General features: G+C 38.3%; 1 protein-coding gene across 4 annotated transcripts; it reads left to right on the top strand.

Moving 5' to 3' along the window:
* Positions 1 to 509: 509 nt before the first annotated feature.
* On the top strand, positions 510 to 21,608 carry MACIR (macrophage immunometabolism regulator). Of its 4 annotated transcripts, none has more exons than XM_003920714.4 (3): positions 510 to 707; positions 8,596 to 8,685; positions 18,851 to 21,608. In XM_003920714.4, exon 3 carries the CDS (start codon positions 18,874 to 18,876, stop codon positions 19,495 to 19,497), a length of 624 nt encoding a protein of 207 aa, XP_003920763.1. In that variant the 5' UTR covers positions 510 to 707; positions 8,596 to 8,685; positions 18,851 to 18,873; the 3' UTR covers positions 19,498 to 21,608. The 4 variants fall into 4 exon arrangements, with proteins under 4 accessions (XP_003920763.1, XP_074239058.1, XP_074239055.1 ...); XM_074382957.1 differs by having other exon boundaries at positions 510 to 761; XM_074382954.1 differs by lacking the exon at positions 510 to 707 and adding an exon at positions 785 to 997.
* Positions 21,609 to 22,179: the final 571 nt, after the last annotated feature.

Raw genomic sequence — 22,179 nt, 5'->3', positions numbered from 1 at the left:
TAAACATTTGTGCAAATTAAAAAATAGTTAATCCAATCAGAATCAGAATTTGAACTTTATGCCCCCAACACTTTCACTGGATATTAGGAGTTTTCGTAGCATGAAATTTTTAATTTAATGGACTTTTAGTTTTCTGTACTTCTGCTTAGTGCTGAGCCCTTTAAGCAGAGACTCACAAGTGACAAACATCAACACCACTTAACTGGGAACACCGGAGTGTTCCCAGCCCCGCAAGCTGGAGCTCTTTAGTCGGAGTGCGGGGTTTAGACTGGAAAGGGGGTGTTACGACTCCTCCTTCCCACCACCAGTCAACAACCCCGCCCACCCCCGCCAATTCCTTCTGGCCTCTTAGCGCCTTTCTCTCGCCCGCCGGCCCGCCCTTCCTCCGGGTGTCTGAGAGCTGGGCGCAGGAGGCGGGCTCAGTGCTGACGGGCTGCGCGTCTGCAGCCAGAGGGAGGAGGCGGGAAGGCGGGCGGAGGAGGAGGCGGGGGAGGAGGAGGAGGAGGCGGAGGAGGAGGAGGGGGCGGGGACTACGCCGGGCGGTAGCTGGCGCCGTGCGCGGTGGGAGAGGAGAGGGTACCCGACTGGCTTGGCTGGCGGCTGGCGGCCTCTGCCCGGATCTCGGCGCCGCAGTCCTGCGCCTCTCCCGCCCGTCTCCGGCTCCGCGGCCCCGGGCACTGTGGAGGCGGCGGAGCCCTGGGCCATCGGTAGGTTGCACGGGGACGGCGGCTCCATCTGTAACCTTTTGTGCCGCAGAAAAGGTAGTGGCTATGGGGGGCTTGGGGGAGTGGGTTTGCCCGAGTCACCGATCCCTAGTGCCAGCCCCAATCGCGGCGCCGCCCCTTCCTCTCTGCCTCGTGTCTGGGCCGGGCGCACGATGCCCGAGGTGCTGGGGAAACCCGGCCGGACCAGCTTCTGCAATGGGCGGCAGGGCGGCCCCAGCGTCCCACGGCCGCGGTGGACCGGTTCCCAGGCACCCGAAGGGGACTGGGGTCTGGTAAACTGGGTGGGGTCCGCGCGGGGTGCGGGGAGCTTGTGGTTGCCTGGCACAGGGGTGGGGCCGGAGACGCCGTGAGTGTGCAGCGCGTGTGAGTGAGTGTGCGGGGGCGTGCGCCCCCGTGTGCGCGCGTCGTGCGCTCGCTGGGGAGGTGCGGGTACTCGGCGACCCGGAGCGCCTCTCCCGCGTCGCCGCGGTGCGGAAGTCGGGGCGCGTTGGCGCGCACGCTCGCTCCCTCCCTTGGCCGCCGTGCCCGCATCGCGGGGCAGCGGGCCTAGAGGCCCCATTGAGAAGTAGCTTTCCCCAGCCTGCTGCACCTTTGGCCGCGTGCCCGGCCGCGCGCAGGGTGCGACTGCCCGGGCCAGATAGCACCTCAGGGCGAGCCCTGGCGGCCTGATCTCGCCGCCCCTCCTCGTCCGAGTTGCAACCCGGCTGCGAGGCTGCCCGCGCCCTCCGAGCGTCTGCCGGTGCAGTGGGGGTGGACCGGCCGGCTGTGGCCGTGTGCGCGCGTGTGGACTGGGGCCCGGTCCGAGCCAGAAGCGTAAGCGGCAGATGTCGTCGGGCATTGCCGCCCTCGCCCCACCTGTCGCGGGTGGACTTTGGGGCAGGTGGGAAACGGAGGAGAGGGGTTTCGAGGCGGGTGGCAGTCAGACCTCGAGCAACGGCCCCATTGTGAAGCTGCCAAACTCTCTCTAGTGGTGGAATCTGCAGCTCTCCGCCAGAAAGGAGATGGATACGCCAAGGGAATGATGGCCCCGTCCTTTTCCCCTTGCAAGTGTTCCACACCCTTAGGGACTCCCTGCCTCTCCACCCACCTCAGTTTTCAACCGGGTAGATTAGTGATTTGGGTGGAACCAAGATTTCCGCGTGTGTGTGTGTGTGTGTGTGTGTGTGTGTCTGTGGTGCACAGGTAAAGCTGAGAACTTTTTATTTGAGGAGGAGGAAGAATGGAAGCATTTTGTAGTGTGCTTTGCCGCTCCTAGCTGAAAGAACAATTCTTGCACATTTCTGATGTTACTAGGCTCTTCGTTTTCCTTTTTTTTTTTTTTTTTTCAAAGAGCCATCCTAGGGTTGTTAGTGGCTTTATTTTTTCAAATTCTGTAATGCAGGAGTGACACTAGACAGATAGAAATGACCCTTTCGCAAAGTTTGTTTTCCCAGTCATTTCAAAATATAGTATTGGTTATTATTGCAGAAGCTTTTGGCCTCGATTTATGATTACACTATTATGCTTAATGAATGTTTCACAGAATCCTCCGTGTTTTTATTATGTAACTGAATGCATTATAAACTTTAAAATGAACGTGATGAAATATGAGTTAATGAATACAGAGACCTGTTAATTTGATAACAGTTTATTTATAGAATATGCTTTTGCCAACATTTTAGTTTAATTGCAAATGAGAGTGTTAGTGGTAACTACTTCAGTGTATAAGATATATTTATTGATGTTATGTAACAGTCAGTGAATTTGCTTACTTTGTATACTGTATATTTTGGAGAGCTATTATAAAATTAACTCAAAAGTATTTAATATGGCCAGAGTAATACAACTTTATATACAGGATTTAAAATTTATTTGCTGATTTGTAGATGGGGGTGAGGTGGAGGATCAGCCTTCTTTCCTCCAGAGAGAACTTTGATTTTGTCATCAGCCTGTCAAAATGAGTATCTGGTTTTCTTTCCCAAAGGTTAGCTAATTCCACTGTGTACACCTGTCCCATTTTGATGGTGCTTCCTAAGAGGCAAATTCCTTGTAAAGGCTGCATGTTGACCTTTAGTTCCACTTACTATTGGTCATATTTGCAGTGAAACTGGATATTTTTCTAAAAGTAGAAGGATGACACCACGTGATAAGAAGATATTAGTAGCCTAGGTTTAATTTTTACTATCAGAAATGGAAGGATAATGAATGCTACCCTTTAAGGGGGTGGATTGCTATTAAAATAACATAGTAGAAAGAGAAACACATTTTTGTCTTACTGAACGAATATGGGTTATCTTACAAAGTTGGCAAGGTTAATGGTTTGTTTTTAAGGTCAAGGATGGTTTCAGAAAAGGTACTCTAACTCTTCTTAACAACTATTGATGATTTAGTTTTTGCAAATTGCAAATGGTAAAGTTAGTTATTTGAAAGGAACCTCTAAGATGAGCATCTAGGTACAGCTAAACATTTTGTTTTCACTGTTGTGTTGTACTTTGACAATTGAGCCATTTTGTTTCTGCTTAGTGTTCTGTTAATATTCCTCCAGAGATGTTTTGGTTCATCTTTTATTTGTTTTTAGTGGTCTTTGAGGCTAATGTTTACAAAATATTTTCACTATTCTGAAAGGAATTTTTTAAAATTGCTGTTTTTTTCTAAGTGCTTTTTCATTATTGGTTTCTCTCTCTTTTTTTTTTTGAGATGGAGTCTCACTCTGTCGCCAGGCTGGAGTGCAGTGGTCCAATGTCGGCTCACTGCAACCTCCATCTCCCGGGTTCAAGTGATTCTCCTGCCTCAGCCTCCCAAGTAGCTAGGACTACAGGTGCATGCCACCATGCCAAGCTATTTTTTGTATTTTTTAGTAGAGATGGGATTTCACCATGTTGGCCAGGCTGGTCTTGATCTCTTGACCTCATGATCCACCCACCTTGGCTTCCCAAAGTGCTGGAATTACAGGCGTGAGCCTGTAATTTAAGAAGAGACCCGACCTGGTCTCTTCTTAAATAGCCACTCTGAAAATGCTATCTGTTTATTTATTTATTTTTTATTTATTTATTTATTTATTTATTTATTTTTTTTGAGACGGAGTTTCGCTCTTGTTACCCAGGCTGGAGTGCAATGGCACGATCTCAGCTCACCGCAACCTCTGCCTCCTGGGTTCAGGCAATTCTCCTGCCTCAGCCTCCTGAGTAGCTGGGATTATAGGCATGCACCACCATGCCCAGCTAATTTTTTTTGTATTTTTTAGTAGAGACGGGGTTTCACCATGTTGACCAGGATGGTCTCGATCTCTTGACCTTGTGATCCACCCGCCTTGGCCTCCCAAAGTGCTGGGATTACAGGCTTGAGCCACCGCGCCCCGCTTATTTATTTACTTTTTTAAGGTTTTGGTGGGCTTCAGATTAGGGCTATGAAAAAAATGAAAGTAAATGTTTTGGGAGCTAGAATTAGAACTCACAACTTCTACTGTATCAATATCTTTGCCTAAAGTTTGTCTTTTCATAATATAAACTTGAATGATGAATGAGATGTATATACCAATAATTGTAAGGGCTATGTGCTGGGCCTCAAATCTATAACCTCAGTATTTGTGATCGATATTGTTAATTTTTTTCTTATTGCTGTTTTGTTAGTGATCTGTGCTGAAGCCTGAGATTTATGACTTTTTTGTGTGTGTGTACGGATTTTGTTTGGACTTAAACATTTCCAGATGGAGCTTTCTGTATTTTTTGGAAAGTCACTCCCTTCTCTGGGTTCCTAGTGTCATTCAGGTTTACCATTGTATGTATTAGATTCATTTATTTCCATGTCTGTTCTCCTCTCTGGCCCAGTTTCAGGCTTTACTCTTTGTATGTGCACCAGTGCCTGTACACTGTGGGGATATGTAATAAGACTCAAGAAAAATTGTTGAATGACTGAATAAGTGAATACCTAAGTGGTTTCACCATGTTGGCCAGGTTGGTCTCAATCTCTTGACCTCATGATCTGCCCACTTTGGCCTCCCAAAGTGCTGGGGGCATGTAGAAGAACTCAGATCTGAATGGGAATTCACTGTTCAAGCAGAAGGGTGTTTCCCTTTTTGAAAAAGTCATTGCCTTTCTATTGGTATATGTTACTTTTGAGCAGGATAACAAAACAGTCAAACTGAGACACTTTTGAAAGTTAAAGGGGGTTGCTTTAAATAATTATGCCAGGATATTGACTGTGAATTGAGATACACAGTCACTCTATTTTTGAAAGGCATTCTTCTTTATTTACCTGTGATGATAACTACAACGTGAGAAATTTGCTACATTTCATAGTTAATGTTTGCAAACTTTTCTATTTGTAGACGCTTCACTTGCAGTCAAATGTTGGGTGTCTTTTGCTTAGTCACTCATGACTTTCTTATCCAGAAGTCTGTGGGCAGCTCTTGGCCAATGCTTAGTTTTTCCTATTTTTATTGCTTATGGGATAATGTCCCACTGCATTCTGTTTTAGCTTCTTATAACTGGAAGCATTTATTATATCACATAGCCTTTGCTCTATTTACTTCAGTGTTTGTTTCTATGCAGTATTTAGTCTATCTTCCAAGAATTTCACATGGATTCCTTTTCCTCTTGCTGACTGTTTTTTAGAGGAAATCTGTTGATCCCTTTCCAAGCCTTCAGTGTTCAGAACATTGGCCAAAATCAATTGCAAGCAGTAGAGAATTATAAAGTATTCTAAAAGTGTGTGTTATTTGAAAGGTACATGTTATGGAGACTTTTATATTACAATATTTTAATTGTTATAAGTGGGAGATGGGGTGGAATCCTTACTGTCATTTTGTAGTAGATTTCTTTATGGGATTTGTCTTAAAGAAAAGGTATATTCTTATACTAGTTAGTTTCTGATCTTGTTCTTTTTATTTCTTTTTCCCTCTTTTTCACCACATACCTCCTCCTTCTCTTAGCATCTGTGCACAGAGAGCATTTAATTACACACAAAGCATTAAGCAGAGTCAAAAATAGAAAAACTGAGAATGTAATGGAGCTCTTGCACCTTAGTTTTGCTTGTGTTGTTCCCTTGGACACTGTGTTTATATTCTATTTTTGGCTTGGCACTGGGATAATAGGAATAATCAGTTACTACTCTTTGTTTACTATGAAATTACTGACCATTTCCTAGATTTCCACATCAGCTCCAGTGCAAGAGTTAGATAATGTGTTTGAGGCTCCCCTGCTTTCAAATTGAGACTAAAGTTTTAGTTGATTTCTTTCTTTTGGTGTTGAAAAACTGAAAGGGTAAATATTGTTCTGATGCATGTAAAAACTTTGTAAGAATATGTCAGCGAATACATGGGCAAATTATATGAAAGTTCGAATGAGATTTCAGACTATCAAAACTATTCTTTATTTACGATTAAGACATTCAGATATTTCTGTTTCTCCTGCTTGTTTTTCAATTGACATTTCTAAAATTATAAATGAAATCTGTCCCATCTGCGATAGATATAGTCTTGAGAAATGAAGCGGAAATATATAACTGTATTTGATATCCAGCTATATAACCAGAAAGTATTGGTTGATAACATTTGTTCTGTCTTATAATTCATGATTTTAGAAAATATAAGCTCTTAGAAGAAAAATTCCATGATTTAGAAGGATTTTGTATAAGACTATCCACGATATGCCATCAAATCCTAATATTTTTCGAGTTGGAAATAACCTTGCAGCTAGTAGTGAAAACTACCTCCCCCAACCATTTCACAAGTGAGGCGGTAAAGCTTTTAGATAAAGTGCCTCCCCATAAACTTAAAATAGAATTTCATTTATAGAAATTAATTAGTATACATTTGGCAAGATCGTGATTATTGTGTAAAAGGCTATACATGTGGTCTTACCATTGAACAGAGGCCAGAGTGTAAAGTAAATGAACTTTGGAGTCAGACCAATTGGGGTTCTGACTCTTGCTCTGACTCTGATGTAATATCACTTGAAAGACTACTTTAAAATAGGATACTATTAAAGAGTGGTTTAAAAATGGGACAATAATATTTTCCTCATGGAGTAGTTAAGATTAAATGATATAAATTGTATATAGCTTTTGACATATAGAAGATGCTAAAGAAATGTTTTTAAGATTCTCTTTCCCATTAAAAATTCATTAAATAAGAAATGAAGATGAACGTTGTATCTTTAGTATTGGGGAAATTATTTGGGTTAATTATTTAAATAAACATTTTGTCTATAGGTAGCAATATTTGTTATATTACAATTTACTGTGTATTAAAACCAGAGGCCTTGGGAGGCCGAGGCGGGTGGATCACGAGGTCAAGAGATCGAGACCATCCTGGTCAACATGGTGAAACCCTGTCTCTACCAAAAATACAAAAAATTAGCTGGGCATGGTAGCGCGTGCCTGTAATCCCAGCTACTCAGGAGGCTGAGGCAGGAGAATTGCCTGAACCCAGGAGGCGGAGGTTGCGGTGAGCCGAGATCGCGCCATTGCACTCCAGCCTGGGTAACAAGAGCGAAACTCCGTCTCAAAAAAAAAAAAAAAACCAGAGGCTTTATTGATGGTGTAGAATCAAGGCTTAATTTTCTAGATTTTTTGATATTTTGGTTACCCAATTTGAAAATGCTTGGTGGCAAAAGAAATGAAAGGGAGTGTTTCAGTTATCTACATCTAAAGAAGTACCAAAGGCTGATAAACGTGCCAGTTTCTCGGAATATCAGTTCTTGGTGCATTAGTTCCTTCCAGTTTCTCAAGATAAAGAAACACCTATTAAATTCAGTAATTGTCTATTTCTTTTGGATAAAACTCTTCTGCGCTGGCAAGGAAACTAATAAAGTTACAAACCCCTTGCTATTTTTCTTGCAGTTTGTCTTTTGTTTGAGAAGTTATTGTACTATCGTCACTGCTCAGGCTCTGTGCACCTAAGCAGTTAAAATGAATCTTCTCTCCTCATTTGACACCCCTCCAACCACTTCTATTGTTTAGCAAAACAGAAAACCAACAACCAAAGAAATTTTTACAGATGGAAAAGGACTTTAAAGGGTTTCCTTGGTCTCAGCAAATTAACCCTATTAACTGGGGAGGTAGGAAATAAAGATAGAGATTCTCTTACACGTTACCTTCCTAGGTAAGAGAGGGAAGGCACAGAGGAGATGCTAGAAACCTTCAGAATGGTGGTAACCATAAAAAAGTGCTTTTTCAGTCGTTCTCTTTTTTGTTCTTGTCATCCAAGAGCCTTCTTATCATTTGCCTCATATTAGCCTTACGTAAGATTTACATTATCGCTGCTTTATGGCTAAAATGAGTAGATATCAAAAATTAATTGCATAATAATGGCATCATATGTTGTTAAGAGCTTTGCAGCATGTAAAGCATTCACCTACCTCATTTCATTTGGTCCATCTCACAACTGTATTAGGGAGGAGGGGGGCTTATTATGGTCCTCATTTTAGAGATTGGTATTTATGCAGGGTCAAGAGGCAGAGTTTTAGCAAGGCTGTAGCTAGAAACTATGGCCTGTACTTTTAATCCTAGCATAAGCATTATTTTTTTTTTCTCCATAGAGTACTGTAAATCAGTTGAACACCTGAATAGGCCTAGGATGGTGAAACTAATACTTATTACCTTAATTTTACTTGTCTGATTATTTAGCCCATTTAGCTGCTCTTAGTCTCTAGGTAGAATTTAAGCAGCAGAGTACAGAGGAATACACATGATGAAATGTTTGAGGATGCATTTAGTGGAATAAACTCAACATTACTTTAATTGAGTTAATTAATTATTGGATCCTATATAACCTATACTTGGTGTTACTACCTCCTGCTAGTTTCATTCTCTTTTGCAGTTAGAATTGATACCATGTTTTAAGTTGTGTTACTTGTTAAATTAAAGGTTTATTTTTGTATTTCATGTTTAGTACCTGGAGTAGAACAGAAAAATTATTATGTCTGTGTTCCCTTGGGACTCATTGGAAATTGTACAGTGACATCTTCTGGGATTTAGTCTGGTAAGTTGTATTTTGCTTTTTCTGTTTGTTAACAGTTGTATGAAAATAATACCATAATGTGTTTTAAAGACTGCATAAATAAACAAGTGAATATGAAATGTTGGTTAACAAGTGAATGTGAAATGTTGGTGTATTATTGCAAATATATATACTATAATTACAGATTTTTAATGTTGAGAAATGAAATTATTGTTGCAATATGCAAACATTTTACTTGAAATGTTTGACTATTTAAGTTTTCCTTCTTTTAAATTCCCATGAGATAAATCTTACGAAATCATATTTCTAAGTAAAGTAGTTAGAGGTAGTTGCTCCAATTTGGGGCAAATTTTAGTAAAAACATTAATCTCCAAATGTTGCTGAAATAATTTGCAAAAAATTCTGATTATATATGATCATACATAAAGAATGAACTAACAGGTGTCTGACAGGAGCATTATTTTCACTTAGTCAGATAGCAGTTCACTACAAATGTGACATTCTTTTTATCACACCCTGAATTTAAACTGTTAAAAATATGCAATACTGTTTTCTTCCTTTAGTTGTCTTTTTTCAGTGTGTCATCTGTGTATCTTTGCTGACATAGTTGTCCATGTGGCTCGAAGTCTTTGAAGGGAAAAAAAAACTTCATAATGAGCTATGGTAGTTCTTATGGTAGCTCTTCAGCATTCTCAAGACTATATTAGTGTGACTTCGTGTTTTGGTGTGTCATTCTACTCGGCCATTATCTTTGTACATCCTCGCTTTAAATTATGTAGAGAGGTCATAATCCTTGGAAATAGCAGAGTTTCCTATAAGTGATTTCTAAATTTTCAGTCAGCAGCAGAATGATTCAAAGGAATGTTAGGGGAAAACAAACACTTTAATCTCATTAAGTAGATAAAACCTATTAAATTTATGAAAATGCATTTTAGGACATTTGAAAAATGGAAACATTACTAAAATTTTCAGTTTTGTGGAAAAGAGCAAGAAGTTTGAAAACCATAGTATGAAGTACTTTGAGAGGATATTGAATAAAAAATAATGTGGCCTGGTCCCTGACTCAGCTAACAGAAATAAAGCATAAAACTAGGAGCAGTGGGTAGAAGCTACAGGAATATATGTGTGTATATCTGTGTCTATCCATCTTTGTCTGTATATGCCTATATTTGTACAGTTGTCCCTTGGCATCCATAGGGAATTGATCCCAGGACTTCCCATGGATACCAAAATCTGAAAACATGTAAATCCCTGATACAAAATGGCATAGTATTTGCCTATAACCTATGCACATCCTCTTGTATAGTTTAAATAATCTGTAGATTGCTTATAATACCTATAACAATGTACGTGTTACATAAACAGTGGCTGTACTGTATTGTATGCATGTTCAGTATAGATGTAATTTTTTGGTTTTTCAGATATTTTCTCTCTGTGGTTGGTTGACTCCATGGATACAGAACCCATGGACTCAGAGGGCTGACTGTATGTATGCATGCACATGCAGATCTGTATATGAATAAATCAACATTCTAGCAGAGCTGCACAAGGTGAAATGAGTCAACTTGGGAGAGAGTGAGTTAACTGTCACTGAAGGTGTTCAAACATAGGCTGGGCAACTATTAAGATTCCTTTTGATTCTGAAATTATATGGTACAAAAAAATTTTAAATTCGGAGGACCATCTGAAACTTGGAAATATGTGACAAAGAGTTCATTTATTTTCAATGTCACACTTATTGAAGTATAACTTACATAGTAAAATTCATCCTTTTAAAGTATACAGTTTGATGCATTTTGACCAATGTACCCAGTTATATAGTGACCACTACAGTCAACAAATAGAATATTTTCATCACCCCACAAAATTCCCTTTTGCCCCTTTGCAGTTATCACCTCTCCCCACCCTAGCCCTTGGCAATCACTGATTAATTTCAGGCCAATAGTTTTGCTTTTTCCAGAATACACGTACATGGAATCGTGTAGTATACGGTGCAACATCTGCCTCTTTCACTTAGTGTTTTCTTAGTTTGTTCCATTTCATTGCTTAGTGGTATCCATTGTAGAGATGGACCGAAGTTTGTTTATCTCTTTCTCTGTTGATGGATATTTGGATCGTTTCCAGTTTCGGTGACTGTGTATGAAGCTGTCATAAATACTCACATTCAGGTGTTTGTATGGACATGTATTTTCATTTTTCTTGGGTTAGATATCTATGAGTATGGTGACTGGGTTGTTTAATGAGCATTTGTTCAATTTTATAAGCAAATGCCAAATTATTCTCCAAAGTACCTGACAAAGGCTTCTAAGTAGTTAAAATAACTATACCAAAATGTATGTAGATGAAGGAGCCCGATTCTCATTCAGCACAGATTTATTTTTATTTTACATGCAGTTTTAACACGTTTGGTTAGCAGATATTTTCAGCCCATAGCAGATTAGGAACAGTAAATTAGAAGGCCTACGGGTAGGTTGTTAGCAATTATAAGCAGCCAAAAATTATGTTCACATATGACTATACAGTAATTACTGATTAAAAACAAAGCAGGAACTACAAGAGTGAAACTCTTCTATCTGATAAGTTCTATCTGACAGGTTCCCAAACTTATATGCATATTAGAATCACCTGGGAATCTTTTAGGAATTGCAGAACCCAGGCTACATCCCAGATCAGTTAAATCACAAATCTTGGGTGGAACACTGACATCAGTATTCTTTGAATCTCCTTGCATGATTCTGTTGTGTAGACAAGTTTGGGAACCACAGGCTAGAAGCACAGCATGGACTTGGAGCCAGGATGCCTGGGTTGTAATTACGGGCATTAACTACCTATATAGTTCTGGGCAGGCCCCTGTCTTCATGGTTTCAGTGTCTTCTTTATATTTGGAGGTAGAGATTCCAGGTACGTTATTTCCAAGATGATTCTGGCATTAAAACTATATGACTCTAGCCAGGGCTTATACCTGTAATCCTAGCTACTTGGGATGCTAAGGAGGGAGGATTGCTTGAGACCAGCGTGGGCAACACAGTGAGACCTTGTCTCTAAAAGTATGAAAGAAATAATTAACCCGTTGTGGTGATGCACACCTGTGTCCCAGATACTTGGGAGGCTGAGGTGGGAGGATCGCTTGAGCCAGGAGTTTGAGGTTGCAGGGAGCTATCATTGCCCTACTGCACTCCAGCAAGGGTGACAGAGCAAGACCTTGTGTCTAAACAAACAAACCAACACAAACACAAAAATAGGTGACTCTAGATATCATAGATATCACCAGACAGGTATTAGCCATGCTTAGAAGTTCCTGTTTCCCAAATAATGGCTCTATTCCAATGGTTTGATTCAGGTACCTCTTAAAAAGGATTTTCTTAACATGATGACATTTTTATTCTGTATATTTAAGATAGTTATGTTGATATCTGTTTTCTCTTATATGGTATTGCTGTATGTTGCTAAAAAAAAAAGTGGAAGCATATGGAGCAGTGTTTTGATTACTGGGAATGATTTTTTTTTTATATAATCTTTATTTTAAAAAATTCTCAGAATGCAATTTCAAAAAGAATTCTTTGTATAGCAGTTTTGAAACTTACCAGCTATTTTCAGAGCTGGTCTAAGGAGCATCTAGATCATATTTTCAAAATGTTGCTCTTTGTGCCAGATAGGAAGCTTAGCCTCTTGAAGAGTGTTCAAAACTGTGCAGACTTCTCTCTTGTCTGTTTCTGCTGGTGCCTGGGGTTCCGCTGACGTGTGTTATGATTTGGACCTGTTTGCTTTAGTCTCAGCCAGAATACTGGTGTTGGGGTATTGAATGCGGTACCTAATGCTTTTGAAAGGTACACTGTATATATTTTTCTAACATATATAAATAAAATGTTATCTTCCCTTTTTTGAAGGAAAATTTACATTTAGTTTATAAATTTCTTTAAAGAGGTGTCTGAGTGTTTTATGTGAAAATAATATCAGCAGATTGGAGGTCAAAGAATGGCTGTCGTGTCCCTTTCATTTATCTTTCTGTTTTTGGAAAAATTCGAACACATCAACAAAAAGAAAGCACATCATCTTCCTTTCTTCTTTTGATAATTTCTGTTCCTAAGCAATAGAAGGAGAAGCAGGCACTCTTTGAGTGACTGGATAGGTTGTACTCTTTAAAAGTGTTTACATTAATTTTTAGTTATATAAAGTAATATATTATCCATGTTAAAAAACAGAAACATTCTTAATAAGGTTTTGTGAAGGTTGTTATGAAAATCTGAAAAGAACATGTTCTTTGACTCAGCATTTTTACTTCTGGAATTTCTTGCAGAAATACTCATGTGTGTCTGTGTGTACACTTGCATGTTTTCATTGTAGAAAGAAGTAATCACTCTCACGTTTGTAAATACTCAGGAAAAGGAAGGATATATCAAAATATTAATAGAGGTTTCCTCAAGATGTGTCCGGCATTGGTAGGGGATGAAGAATGATTTTGCTATTTATGGTATATCATTATGAATTATTTGGACTGGATAGCTTTCAGTTTCCATGTCTTGCTTTTATCAGTTTCAAAAACAACAAGGAAAAACAGTGATTTGAGCAGGTATGGGGTAAGAAAAAGGTAGAAAGTATGTGGAAGGGAAAGGTGGTTATAAAAAATGTTCATGGACTCTAAGACCTCTTTGAGATATCTCTGTATGGTTAAAGAAATTAGCAAGCAGGATGGTGCCCCAGGCATAGAACCTAGTGAAACAATTTTTGTTTCTTAGAGTATGTTACTGACTCAGACACCCTGTAGCATAGGAGCTGACTATGGGCAATATCTGGATGTATCTTTGTGTTAAGTCATATTCTCAGCTTTTTGGAACCTTCGCTTTTCTTTCTCTCAATGAGAATTACATTGAACCTTACCTTTACATGAAAAATATGTTTGATAAACTAATTCATTCTGTAATAGAGAAAAATAAAGGTGTTTTAAGAGAAGACAGCAAAAAACATTATTTAACTTGGTGGAATGAGTCTAAAAATAGAATTTCATGCCTTTGACATCTCAGCATCTCAGCTAAAGGTTCAGGGAGTTGGAATTTTTTAACGGGCATGCTACTGATATATAAATGAACCCCAAATATAGGAAAGCTAATGAATCAGTTAATTTTTTGAGTTTCTTAGATGAAATTCAGGTATTAGCATACAGTATTTTCAAAAAGAATTCTTTCTATAGCATTTGTCAGACTTACCACCTGTTTTCAAAGCTAGTCTAAGGCGCCAAGGGCATTTAGGTTATATTTTCAAAGTATTGGTATTAATGCCCCAAATTTAGGTTTGGCCTCCAGAGAGTATTCCAAGCTATGCGGATTCTATATGGGTCAGAGGCTTTTGAACATGGTTATCCTGGTGCACCATGTTCTCCTACACATGTGTTGTAATTTGGACCTATTTGCTTTATTTTTAGCCAAAATTTACAATTTCATTCCTTACCCAATGCTTTGTGTACATTTTTTTTTTTTTTGAGACAGAGTTTCGCTCTTGTTACCCAGGCTGGAGTGCAATGGCGCGATCACAGCTTACCGCAACCTCCGCCTCCTGGGTTCAGGCAATTCTCCTGCCTCAGCCTCCTGAGTAGCTGGGAGTACAGGCATGCGCCACCATGCCCAGCTAATTTTTTGTATTTTTAGTAGAGACGGGGTTTCACCATGTTGACCAGGATGGTCTCGATCTCTCGACCTCGTGATCCACCCGCCTCGGCCTCCCAAAGTGCTGGGATTACAGGCTTGAGCCACCGCGCCCGGCATTTGTGTACATTTTTAAAGAATTAGTGTTATCTTTTTCTGGTATCATCTAGTTGGATCCATATGTAGCATCTATGAACATTGCCAGATCTTTCATGTTTTATAAATACTTTGGTGCCATTGTTACTGATTGGATTGTGAGGGAATTTGGTATTGAAGACCTTAGGTGTCTTTTGGAAAGTTGTATTTGTTCCTGGTACTTTCTAAGAAACTCAATTTCAAAAGCATTGTTTAATTACAAGTTGACTTTTCTATTCTTGTTTCATTTTTTTGTTTTAGTTTTCTTCTATCCACAGACATTTTGTTGCTTCTGTAATTGTAACATTAATACTTTTTCTGTTTTCTATTTACGGTGTATTTTTGCTTTAAATTATATATGAAAGACATTAACGGAAGCAAGAAACGTGTCTTTGGTCCCTGAGTTTTAGAGCTCTGGAATGTAGCAGTTGGCATTAGACCTGATTTCTTGATTCACAGGTTATTCTTATTGATGCAGTGGGAAGTGTGGCACCCATTGCATTGTACCGCTAGTAGTATTTATGAAAGTGCTTTGTAATTTTTATCTTGGCAGCAAGCTTTTTTGGATACAAGGTTTATTTGACAATATGAAACAAAATGCTGAGTCATGAATAGGTATATTAAAAATAACAAGCCTGTAAGCATTTATTATTTTTCATGGGAAAACCTGAAGAATATACTGCTAAACACAGGCCATCTCCACTTATCGTGACCATAGCTGAGTTTCCTGATGAATGTCTTTCTATAAGAAATTTTGCTGTGGAAAATGTTGGATGTCCATATATCAAGATAGGTTGACTTTGAGACTGTTCAGTTTTTATTGTCTTCAGTGCCATCTTTGTTCTTTTCTTTTTAGAATTCTGGAATTAGCAGGTAACTAGACTTCTTCCTCTGCAGATGAGGAAGTGCCTAAAGAGCTTCTGTGCATTGTAAAGATAACCTGAGCAAGCTGATTGTGTAACTGTTCTCAGGATCTTGCTTCAATATTTAAATCTAGTCAGGAAATCCTCAGGAATGGAGTAGCGTATAAGTGTTGTTTTCTGAAGAATGGGAGGTATGCTGCTTATTCAGCATTCAGCCCAACTACTAATGAAATATTTGACAATGACAGCTGTCTTTTCTGAAACCCAGCCTCTACCTGGCTTTCCTGGTGCCACATAGTAGATATTTTTTAGAAGGGCAATATGTAAGTAAAAAGAATCCTTTGGAAAAACAAAAGCTGTTGGTGAGAGTCTTGTTTCCAGCATTCATGTTCCTGTGTGAATATCAAGACCTGAAGTAGTTGTGCGTATGGCAGTATATTGTAGAGACCAGTGAAGCAGCCAATAAGCTGTTAGTTTTGAGAATACACTATTTGTAGTTTGGAGCAAAAGGACTGTTGTTTGATAACCATAAAGTACAGTTTTTCAGTTCTGAGGATTGCTCATCAAAGTTCAGCAGATAGCAGCTATGTGTTTTATGTTTAAAATCAACCTTTTCATGTTCCGGTGACTTGAGACCGTCCCGCAGGAGTTTTCCCAAGAATACTGACCTGTTTTGCATTGGCTTTAGGTGCTCTCTTGAATTTTTATGTTGGAGAATATTAGAAATGCTTACTCCTTCAACTTTCTGATTAGATTGTGTTTTCCGTAGTGAATGTTTTTGTCTACCTCAGTAAAATACGGTAGATTTCATACACCAGACTGGTTGAAATTTCCAGAGCTCTTAAACCACATCTGTATATTCTACTTAATAACCTAGGTTAAATCATTGTCTACCAGGTTGATGTGTGAAAATCCTGTTTGGATAGTTCTCTTCCCAAGCCAGTTGACTTTTTTTTTTTTTTTTAAATAGTGTTATTGGCTGTTGGCAACTTAACTGATGAGTTGCTCTTCTAACAATAGTGTCTATTTCATATCAAATCCAATTTTGACCTTCACACTTGTCTTCACATTTCTAATTTTCCAGGTACTTCCAGGTATTTTCTAGCTAATATATAATTTCTGCCTATTTTTCTAAACTGTTGTGTCCCTCTATGCTTTATCTTCAAACCCTAAGGATTCTCAGAATTTCTGACGATTTACCTTGATGCAGCAGGATTGACTTAGTATGGGGAGAAGCGTTTGATAATCTGTTGACCACAAAAGCCTGTACCCATTCCTTTTTACTGCAACTTCGTGCACTATTAACTTGCTTTGCAAATTTTTTCCCGTGTAGACAAAAAAGATGAATTTTAGCCTCGCTTTTGTATGAATTATTGCCCAATTTGGAATGCGTGGGGTCTGAAGTTATAGATTTAAAGAAGTTTATAATATACCAAATGAGAATGCAGAAAGGTACCCATGGTGGAACTCCATGGGTTGTCATGGAGTGCCAGATTTGAAAGAGACCTAGACCGGAGTCTCAGAGCGGACGGACTGCTGGAGTGTCACTGCCTTGGCGACTCTCCTTGGGTTTGGTGCCCCATCTGTGTGTGTGTGTGTGTGTGTGTGTGCCCTTTCCTCCATGGCCCTAGTTAGTTTTTTGCCTCACTGACCCTCCTCTCCTTTTCAGGATGAAGTATCAGAGAAATAGCTACTACCTGTAGCTGCCAGTCAGGTTACATAGGTTGGAGGCCTTGGATATGGTCTCCTGTGTTCTTTCTGGGTTACAAATTAGTGAGAAAGGAAGTACAATTTTGTCATTTGACTCTGAGTAAATATTTGTTTGTTTAGCATAAAAATTTGTTGAAGCTTCATATGTCTCTCTAAAGTTTAGCTAAGAAGTCTTGTATGCATATCAGAGTAGCTGGTAGTCACCTGTTATTCCAGTTCTATCAAGAGAGAAATATGTTACTCAAACATAATTTATTTTATATAAATAATATAAACAATAATATAATTTATTTTTACATTAAAAATATAATAAAGCTGATTACATCTAAAAGGGTTCAGGGACTAGAGTATTTGAGTTAAATAAAAATGGGAAACAGTTGAAGGTTTAGAATAAATAGTAATACTATATTGATCCTTTGGCGTTTGCTTTATTTCAAAAATTGTAATAAATGTTTGTTTTTAGTGGGGATCATAGGGAGGAAAAGATTGAATCTGGTAACTTCCACAACCTTTTAATGAAGGAAATTAGAACATAAATGTAGAGGAATAATGTGCTGGGTTGTTTTATTTTTTTTTTTAAAGCTTTCTAATTGCTTGGATTTTAAATGCATACCCAAACTTCAAGAAATACTTCAATAGGAAGTGGTTATTTTTCTTGTAAAAAGATTCATAAGAGTTATTTAATAAATTTTTAACTAAATTTTTTATCTTAAAATCAGTTGACATCATTTTGATTACCAATCTGAGATACTTTAAACCATGTTATCTACTTCCAATTGAAAAACAGGTAGAAATACAATTTTTCAGAAATGACATTGTCACTATTTCCCTTAGTATTTTATTTTCCAAACTGGGATCTATCTGCAGCTTTTGGGAACCTACCCACAACTTGTGCTACTTCTTGTCAGTGGGGCTTTCCAAACTATGTAATGTGGTAAACATAAGGAACAGTGTTAATATTCATTGTGATTCTGCCATTTATGAAACTATTCAAAAGTGTGATGTCTTGGGTACTGGAAAAACAAAATGTCAAGTCCCTGGTATATTTTGTGATTAAATAGTCAAGTAAAATGACATCTGATGTTTTATATATTTTCAGTATTAAAAATTACATGGTATATTGGATTTAGGATTAACTTTTAAACTACAAAATGATATTCTTTAAGTAATTCATTGGAAATATGGAAGGAAGAACATTTACAAGGTTTGGGGAAACCTTCCCCTAAGACTCCTTATGCAGTAAGAATAGGTTTTTAGGTCAAAATTGGATTCCTTGAAGAAATTGATCAGCTCAATCAACTTTATTATATGTTCCTTAAAGACAAATTGAAAAGAATTGCAGATATCAAGAGCTGCTTTAAATTAAATTAACGGAAAAATTTAACTTTTAAGCCAGAAATATTTTGTGTGTTCTTAAGAAACTGTGTGATTGCTTTCATTTGGTTAATGCTGAGATCTGTATTTGACTCCCTTAATATTGCATTAAGGAATAAACTTTATGTGATTGAGTAGAGTGCTGAATTTAGAGAAGTATTTTTGTTGTTGCTTTTTGTTTGCTTCTCCATCTGAACTCTTTTGTGGTACATCAGACTTTAACTTGCCTTTCAGTTCTTGAAAGTGGATAGCTAGTTATAATTTCATGCCCGCTCTGAAACGTTTAGTAGACACAGATAACATGTCAGTAGTAAGTTGACTGTTTTTCAGGCAAGTGTTACTTCATGCTTCCTGAGCCTTCTAAAAGGACCTGGTCTGGCCCAAGTTTCTGAGTGTTATATTCCTCTGGTCTGGCTCAAGTTTTTGTGCATTATATTCTTCTAATCTAAGTCTGTTTACTTTTAGGATTGTGCAGACTGGTGCTTAAAATGGAAGTCGATATTAATGGAGAGTCTAGAAGTACCCTGACCACCCTGCCCTTCCCTGGGGTTGAGGCCAACTCCCCAGGAAAGGCAGAGGCGGAGAAGCCCCGCTGCTCCAGCACACCCTGCTCCCCGATGCGGAGAACTGTGTCAGGCTACCAGATCCTGCACATGGACTCTAACTATTTGGTTGGCTTCACAACTGGCGAGGAACTCCTGAAGTTAGCTCAGAAGTGCACAGGAGGTGAAGAGAGCAAGGCAGAAGCCATGCCATCCTTACGTTCCAAACAGCTGGATGCAGGACTTGCCCGTTCCTCTCGTTTGTATAAAACCAGAAGTAGGTACTACCAGCCATATGAGATTCCAGCTGTCAATGGCAGGAGGCGAAGGAGGATGCCCAGCTCAGGAGACAAGTGCACTAAATCTTTACCTTATGAACCTTATAAGGCCCTCCATGGGCCTCTGCCTCTTTGTCTTCTTAAAGGTAAGAGGGCTCACTCCAAATCTCTGGACTACCTCAATCTAGATAAAATGAACATCAAGGAGCCAGCTGACACAGAAGTGCTACAGTACCAGCTTCAACACCTAACCCTCCGAGGGGACCGTGTGTTTGCTAGGAATAATACATGAATGACTTGCAGAGAGTTTAAACCTGTTTAGGTCAGCCTATGCTCGGCTAGAAAAAACCCACTGCTGTACTCTGTTCATGACTCTTCACACTATAGATGGTTATATCAGCTAAGTGTTCCTGGAACATAAAAATTGTTTGGATCAAATTTTGAATACAGGAATGAAATCACAGGTACTTGGGGGGGGGGATATCATTCTAGAGCACGCAACTGCAAAGAAAACAGAATGTTGACTGTTAGTTTGTATAGCTTTTTAGCTAGGAAAAAAAGGCTCTGGTACAGTAATTTCATCTGTATGATTCTGACACTCAAATTGGGAATGTTATCTGCTTGGTTGTTGCTGACTTGATATGATTCATTAGAAATTTATATATTAAGTACTCAAGTACTTCTTGAATCTCTGTATTTTACTATAAAATGATAAAATGTATGTAATGATTTGTTTTATGAAATTTAGAACTTGAACATTGCTGAATTGGACCACTTTTATTTTTAAATATTGAGTTTAAATATTTTATAACTGGTTTTGCACTGAAAAAAATTAACATTTCAGATTGACAAGAGAATAATCTTTCTTCACTTGCCTCAATAATATTGAGCAATGAATTTTTTATTTCCGCATGGAAAGTTATTGATCTCTATGGCTGTAAAATATTTCTTTATAGCGTTATTAAAGTGTGTCTTAATAAAATTAAATTTGGGATACAAAGTATTTATTTTACAATGGGTCGGGGGAAGCTTTTCCAGAAAGTTTCCAATATGACGTTTTCATAAGTTGAAAAAACTCTCCTTAGTGCTTATTTTCTACCTTATATTCACCTGGAACTTTAAAATGGAAAGGATTCTTTTAATTGTGGATTATAGGCATAATACTGTTTGCATCTGAATTTTCTGTAAGTGAATAAAACTTTAATAGAGGAACTCATTTTTACTATCGAATGATTAAACTAAGTATGAAGTGATACCATTCAGCATGGCATCAGGTCATTCCACTTTTAGTTCTGTGCAACACAAGCACTCATTGAAATTCCAGTTTCTAGGATTAGTGTAGGAGCCTAACGTGCTTCTACAGTTTTAATGGGTTAATCCTGGATTACTTTACAATTTATGTCAATTGCACTGGTTTAATTTGTTGCTAAAGAAATAATGCCCTGGCTTTAGTAACGAATACAGCTCAACTATTCCTGAATATCTTTTGAAAAAAAATGTGTATGTAACTTACCTTTTGTAAACGTTTCTATTTCTTTTTCCCCCCTTTTTGACTCTTAAAGGTGCAATTTATTACGGAATTGGCATTTCTGGCAGCATAGAACTGCTTACTTTTTATTTTGGGGGCTGTGAGTTTCTTAGGTGTTAGCAATCTTGCTTATAAGAACACCTTTTAATTAATAAGTGGGTCATTCCTGGTGCAGTTGTGATTTTTCTTTAGCCAGAATGAATGGCAAACTCTAGAGTAAAATAAGTATTAGAAAACCCTAGGAACTCTTAATGTTTATTACACTTTCAGTAAGGCAAACTATGTGAAAAAGCCTTGCGGAAGTTGGCCTATATCTTACTGAGTTGATCAGATTTCTCGTTGGGCTGGAAATTTTTGGCTGTTGTATATTTTAACGTAAATTGCACCTTTGTAACATATTGTATTGATGAATGATCACTAAGATTAGCTATGTCTATACAGTCATTAGTTTGACAAGAAATAGAATCCTGTCAGATGCCAAAGAGTGGGATTTTTACGTTTAATGATTAAACACCATTATTTATTGACAATTTACCCTGTGGAACTGTATTATTTCTAACTATGAAATAAAGGGGTGATGTAAACACACATTGTTGTGTGGTGCTTTAAAGCAGGTTCACCATCAGCAGGCTACTTACTGTTCAAGAATTCCACTGAAGCACTTATTTTAAGGCCCTGTTTTTGTTGAACAAAACAGTGACAACAGTAACAAAACCATTTACTTTTGATGCTCATTGACATTTTAAGATAAAAGATGTATTCATAGCAATGATATGTATTCAATCTATTAGGAAACACAGCTGTTTGCCTGTGGGATCTGTTCTGCCCCTGTGCCTAAGTTTCTTAATAATAGCTAAATAAAGATTTGTAGCTTTTTTGTTTTGTTTTGTTTGTTTTGTTTTTACTGAAAGACAGGTGAAGCTCTGTGGCAAAAATAAAGGGGTTAATAGTATGAGATACGTCATACTTACTCTTTTCTGATTAGTAAGCATATATAATTTTAAATTTGGTTTCCCAGAAAGAAAGTTTCAACTCTAGGTCAGTAATTTTCACAATGTGTTTGCAGAACCCCTTTATTAGTTCAGTCTTAGACTTTCTCTGTACCCCATGGAATTGTGTCCTATGGTAGGTAGGAACCAATTTAAAAAAAAAAGCATAGGCTAGATCTCTTTTCATTGAAAAACAATCCCTTTGGACATGGTTTCTATTTTTTAACTTTTTCATTTTTTATTCAATTTAATAGTCTATACTAAATAGGGCACACTTGGCCAGAATATACCTGATGGTGTTATTTTACTGTTCTTGCCCTTAAACATTGCAGTACTACATAACTTTAATATTTTTTATTCTTTTGCAAAGATACCATTTGTTAGAAGCCCAGATGATGCATAAGGGTTGCAATAAAATTTCATTCCTTGCCTCAATCTGAGGTGAGCTGCTTTTGCT

Source organism: Saimiri boliviensis, chromosome 1, assembly GCF_048565385.1.
Source record: "Saimiri boliviensis isolate mSaiBol1 chromosome 1, mSaiBol1.pri, whole genome shotgun sequence".
In the NCBI taxonomy this organism is placed as follows: Eukaryota; Metazoa; Chordata; class Mammalia; order Primates; family Cebidae; genus Saimiri; species Saimiri boliviensis.
Note: the sequence above shows the minus strand (reverse complement) of the source record. Positions and strands in the feature narration are given on the sequence as shown.